Raw genomic sequence first — 6,000 nt, 5'->3', positions numbered from 1 at the left:
TTACTTTCCAATACAAACCAATGTCACAAGCGTCTTAATGTTTAAGGTTTGTATTTAAGGTAATGGAGACAACTAAAAAAATCCAAAAAGATAGACCTCTGAAAAACTTCCGTGGCAATGCTTAGCAATAATGAATCATTCATGATGAAATAGTATCCTACTTACTATTCATATACAATAGCAGTCTAATATTTTAAGGGTGCAGATTTTAAGATTGTATACTATATCTATCAACCTAATATAATAAAAGTGTTCATATCACCAGTTCTAAGATAAATAGATAGTTGGGTGATTTGTTTTGCAAAGGGAATGCTTCGGTTTAACCATTGATATTATTATTATTATTATTATTTTTATATTTTTTTGAGTATGTAATAGTCTTCTGTACGCACGACTTAATGGGTATGGTCTGAGAAGCATTTCATAGCGTGAAACATTGCCTAGTACCTATAGCAAGGATTGAGTATGTTTCGGTATTGCAAATCCAGTTATCTGCGTTCTATAGTTCGTAGGGTGAACAGCACTTACGATACAATTCAGAAGCCATCCTAACCCCATAACTAGTCTATAGTAAAATTTTCTTTGAACCTAAATTCTATTTGTGGTCGTACGGTAATGGTTATCACATGACGTACCATTATTTACAGCATCTGTCATTGGCCAACTATATAGCATATTCCTCCAAGCTACGGGTGGTAGATATCGAGAACAGGACACATCTGTAACTGCTATCCGGTTTTACCACCACGCTATCTTACAAACATGAGGTCTAGTTTTGCATTTTCGGTATAAGAAACAAGATTTAGCAGATACCTCTTTTACTGTACACCCAACACATTGGAACCGTGGCATCAAGCATTGGCCTCCTCTAGTTTTTGTATTTAAACTATGTTTCATAAGCAAACCTTCAATTTCCTTAAGACAGAGGCAATATGGCAAATAGGAATTATTCCGTGTTGAATACTGGAAGCAATTCCCAGTGCAAAAGACAGAACATTGATATATGAGTTGATGGGTTATTGAGGTGGCGCTGATGGTTTGATCGCTGGCTCCCGATTGAGATACGTTGCCCAGTAGACCAAGTTAAAGATTCCAAAAAGTAGCGGAAATGCTATTCTTGAGAGTCGGTCAATTTTGCTCACACTGTTGAATGTCTTCTTGGGTTCTGCAGGCTTTGGTTTTGGTTCAATATCTTTTGGTTCTATAGTTGCACTTTTAGCAATAGTCGCCAGACCAGGGTCTCGAGCAATAGGTGGGTAGTTTGCTGTTGCCGAAGCGTAGGTGTTGTTCTTTTTTATAAGTGGATCCTTTACTTTTTTGGGCTGGATAAAGAAAAAAATGCATCAGCAACATTTGCCTGTAACCATATCATACCATACAGAGAACAATACGAAAAGATCGAAAACATTGTATTATCTGTCTGCAATGTGTTACTTTGCTATCTAGAGGCACAGCCATCATATTCAAATTAGTTAGTCGTTTATGCATAAACTTCCTAAATAAATCATAAAAACACTATGTGGATGAATAGATGAATATGATATTTTTTTCCCTATATTTAGTGTATTTGACTTAAAGGGGTATTCCCATGTACATAATCATATCTATATTTGTAGATAATTAAAAGTTAAACATTTTTGCAAATATAAGTAATTAAAAATTCTGCAAAGTTTTAAAAATTTTCTCTAACTTTCTTAGTGGTGACAGTCTGTTATCTTGATCGGTTGCAGAAACTTTCTATGGTCTGGGACTTGTCAGGAACCCAGCTATGATTTCCTTATTGTACCCGGGTTATCAGGCAGGGATACTACATGTATCAGAAGATATCCCGGCCACAATAAAGAAATCATGGCTGATTTTCTGACCTTAGAAAGGTCCTGCATTCATGGTCGTATCCACTGGCAAACGATCAAGACAACAGACTGTGACCACAAGATATTTAGAGAAAATCTTTAAAACTCTGCAAATTGTTTAATTACTTATATTTGCAAAATTTTTTAACTTTTAATTATCTACAAATTTAAAAATAATTATGTACATGGGAATACCCCTTTAAAGGGAGTTATTGAGCAGTGAAATCATTATAAACCCAATCCCAGTACCTTGTAGATGTGATTCTACAGTCTCCAATTGTGACTCTCTTAGAGTATGTTCACATGGCAGAAAATAGTTTCCTTGTGTGGCCATAATGTGTGGCTAGCCGTAACGGAATACTGATGCAGTGCACCGGCATCCTGTTGCGGCATTCCAAATGAATGGGCCTAATCAGGAGGGAGTCTCACGCCGCAGACGCTGTGGCTGTGGCAAGATAGGGCATCTCACTTCTTTTTTCTGCTACTGGCTAGCGGAAAAAAGAAGCGAGCAGCTCCCATTGAAGTCAATGGGAGCCATTTTTGGCATTGGATTTTGAGGCGGATTCCGTGTCAAAATCCACTTCTAAAAAAACTCAGTGCGAACATACCCTTATTCAGCTTTGGAGTCCAATTGCCATGTAAGACTAAGGCCCCACGGGACGTCCCCCAACAAAAAAGTGCTATGGGAAAAACCATGGAGGCAACACATCGTAGATCTTCCTGCAGCGCTTTAAATAGAAAGTTCGCAGAGTTTTCTTCTGCGGACTTTCTGTTAAAGTTATACCTATGGGGAAATCGGCGGAGTTTCCGTAGGTATAATTGACATGCTTCGATTTCCAAAACCGTGCCGGTGTTGTAAATTGCGGCATGTCCACACGGCATTTTTTACTGCAAAATAGGCATGGGATTAGATTGAATCCCATCTGCTTTGCCTGTACTGTAAAACGCCACGATTTTTCCTTCTTTTTTCACGGCAGGCAAATCACGACGTTTCCAGCCCATGGGGCTCCGGTCACAATCACCTTTTTATTCATATGCTAATTGGGACAGTGCTGTGTCTTAGCTTGCCTTGTCTTCGCTATAGATTCCCGGGAAAGCATTTTTCCTTCATTGACATATGAATAATAAATAATAAAAAGTATTCGCATCTACAGTATATTTACCGCATATGACTTATGGCAGATTTATTTCAGAAATTTTTTTGCAACTTTTTATCGGAAAGTGGTTGCAATAATATATTCTGCATAAATGAAGTATTGTACTATATGGAAGTTTATATTTAATGACAAATCTAGAATGATAGTTAAGCAGTTTATGTTTTGGTATAATTATAATATTAATCATCACAACAAAAGTATGATTTCTAGATTATCATGATAGGTAAATTCTATCATCTGCTTTGTCACTCTGTATAGCCAGATGACTTTTAGTATTCTATTACGAAATCTGCTATAAAGTCACTTTTATTAATAATAGATTAGATGGGTTTTACGCTACTCCTGACTATAATTATTATAATCCTCTATAGAGATGTCCTGCTTAATTCATAATTTACTTAAAGCAAATGTTTTATATAAACTAAAAGGCTCGGTGCGTGGTAATGTACATTTGCTTTCAGATGAAGCCACTGGGTGGCAATGTTCCATTAATGTTGATAGGCAAGGTTGTGTTTGACTTCTGAAGAGTGGGTAGTATAGATAACATTGCAGTATAGGTTTTCATAGTCTTCATCACATATGCTGTTTTAATACTTCTGTAATATTGTTAGAGTTCAAGCTGCAATTGCTGGTACATGAAACAGTGAACACACGGGACTGCATATGTTTCCTTAAAAGTTATACCATATGCAGCACATAAGATGGTTATAGAGTTCATATTGATCATATGGTCTATTGTATGTGACTCGTAGACAAACTATAGGCTAAGAAGATAGATAGATAGATAGATAGATAGATAGATAGATAGATAGATAGATAGATAGATAGACAGACATGATAATTCAAGTAAATGTCTGATTAGGATAACAAGATTCATCTTAAGGTTGTGTTCACATGGTGCTCCTTCACTAAAGAACTGCATGCAGTTTTTAATTGTAATGATGAGTAGCTCATGTAACTATGCATTTCAAATGGACATTAACTGAAGACCTCTGTTTTACTGGCATGGCGGAAATGTGTTACTCATAACTACAATTAAATCTGCATGCAATTCTTAAAGGGGTGGTCCCATCTCAAGGATCCTCTCTCTACTGGTAGGTTATGCAAATTGAAGACTTTTCCTAAATATATTGAGTTAGAAATTCTGCTTTGTGTGCCTGCTATATGACCTTATTCCTCCCATTATTTACACAGCATTGCTATAACCACCGACCTATAGAACAAGTGATGTCACTCACTGCTCTGCCAGCAGGACAAACTTTCAGCTAATTGTAGTTTGTTGATAAAGCCCAGTCTGTTATCTCTCTATATAAACACATAGACAACACTGAGTCTATTCTGTACAAGCATCTGCATATTATGTGACCTGCATAAGTGTTCTGTGTCCCATTTAGCAAGAGGGAGGAGGGGGAAGAGAAATACAGGAAATGAGAAGAACAGACTGCAGGCAAAGCTGCTGAAACACTGAGATGGGAAAATCCCTTTAAGTAAAAAGCATTGTCTAAAACCCGCCTCTAATCGGTACCCTCAAATCAGTAAAGTATACAAAGGAGTTTTCCCGGAATGAACGCAGACGGCCTATTCTTGGGATAAGCCAACATGCGTGGTTGGTCCAATTAGAAGAAGGATTTATGGTATTGCACTTCATTGCATTTCCAGATACAGTGGATCTGACTTACTGTTGTGGTTTAGACTAGACTCTGGCGGGAACATGGCGCAATGTGGTGCATCTATGTTGGGCTACAATTTTCCAACATTTTAGAAATTTGGGAGTGGAATCTCATAAAAAGGAGGTGTCGATTAAATATTCCACGTTACTCCAAAATGTGTCAAAATAGTGTTGAAAAGTTGTGGCACAAAGTAAGCCAACTAAAAGGTGGTATAAATGCAGCCTAATCAGTCTAATGCTGGATGATAAATCTGGTGTATCTTTAGTCACTGTGATAAATCTGGTGTATCTTTAGTCACTGTGATAAATCTGATGTTTCTTTAGTAACTGTGATAAATCTTTCCTATTTTCAGAATACCTATCTAAATTAGTGCTGTCTAATAGTAAGTCTGGGCCAGTGTTTCAGCTACCTGGAGCTACTGTTTGTTCAGTTCAGTTTTTGCTTAGCAGTGGTGGTCCCAATGGTTGGATCCCCATCAATCACATATGTTAAAGATGATCCATCAGTGTTTTTATTTTCATAAAAAACATATGTAGGATGGCAAGATTTGTGACTATATAACTGAGCTGCTACAATAAAAACCTCCATACATTATAAACCCACTGTGTACAGCAAAATATAATGATATAATCTGAAAATATAATTACCTTTTCTGGAACGACACTTTTTCCATCCCACGCATAACCTCGCTTTGTAAAATAGTTTACTGTTGCAAATTCAATCAATGCAGAAAATACAAATGCATAACACACGGCTATAAACCAGTCCATGGCTGTGGCATAGGCAACTTTTGGAAGAGAATTTCTGGCGCTGATACTCAATGTCGTCATGGTAAGTACTGTTGTCACACCTGCAAATAAAACAGTCAGAGTTGGCAAGTTGTTATCTTGATTTATTCCCGAGCACTTGATCCTTCAAACGTATCCAAAACCTATCGAAGCAACTCTCCATAAAGTAATATATAATATGAAAAGAATAATTAGCATCCTAAGGTGGCAAAATAAATCTCCTTCTAGTGTTTAAGAGCACAGAGGATTTACAATAGTGGCACTCTCAAGTGTTTGATCTATCCAACCTGAACGGCTTAAGATGTATACATAGAATATCTAAATAGCCAACTCTAACCTCTCAGTGTATTCTCTCACAATAGACTGGAATGCTGTTGACCTAATACTGTATGCCTGGTCCCTGAAGTCTACCCTCTGCTTAACTCCTTATAATCCAGATGATGGTAGTGTTGGTAGTTTTTGTTACCTGAATATCTGGTAGTACAGAGTCGACCACGTACCGGCACCTACAAGTACTAAAGAGTTTCCAGCT

General features: G+C 37.2%; 1 protein-coding gene across 1 annotated transcript in view; it reads right to left on the bottom strand.

Annotated features, from left to right (window-relative positions):
- Nucleotides 1-352: 352 nt before the first annotated feature.
- Nucleotides 353-6,000, bottom strand: part of GABRA1 (gamma-aminobutyric acid type A receptor subunit alpha1) — a 115,694-nt gene continuing 110,046 nt past the window's right edge. Inside the window, exons 9-10 of the mRNA XM_075275029.1 lie at nt 5,328-5,530; nt 353-1,322 (exon numbers count right to left, since the gene is read on the bottom strand). Of these exons, the coding sequence (XP_075131130.1) occupies nt 1,017-1,322; nt 5,328-5,530 (509 nt within the window). The 3' untranslated portion in view covers nt 353-1,016. The remainder of the gene's footprint in view (nt 1,323-5,327; nt 5,531-6,000) is intronic.

Source organism: Leptodactylus fuscus, chromosome 5, assembly GCF_031893055.1.
Source record: "Leptodactylus fuscus isolate aLepFus1 chromosome 5, aLepFus1.hap2, whole genome shotgun sequence".
Taxonomy (NCBI): domain Eukaryota; kingdom Metazoa; phylum Chordata; class Amphibia; order Anura; family Leptodactylidae; genus Leptodactylus; species Leptodactylus fuscus.
The sequence above is the reverse complement of the archived record's forward strand: the minus strand, read 5'-3'. Positions and strand labels throughout refer to the sequence as shown.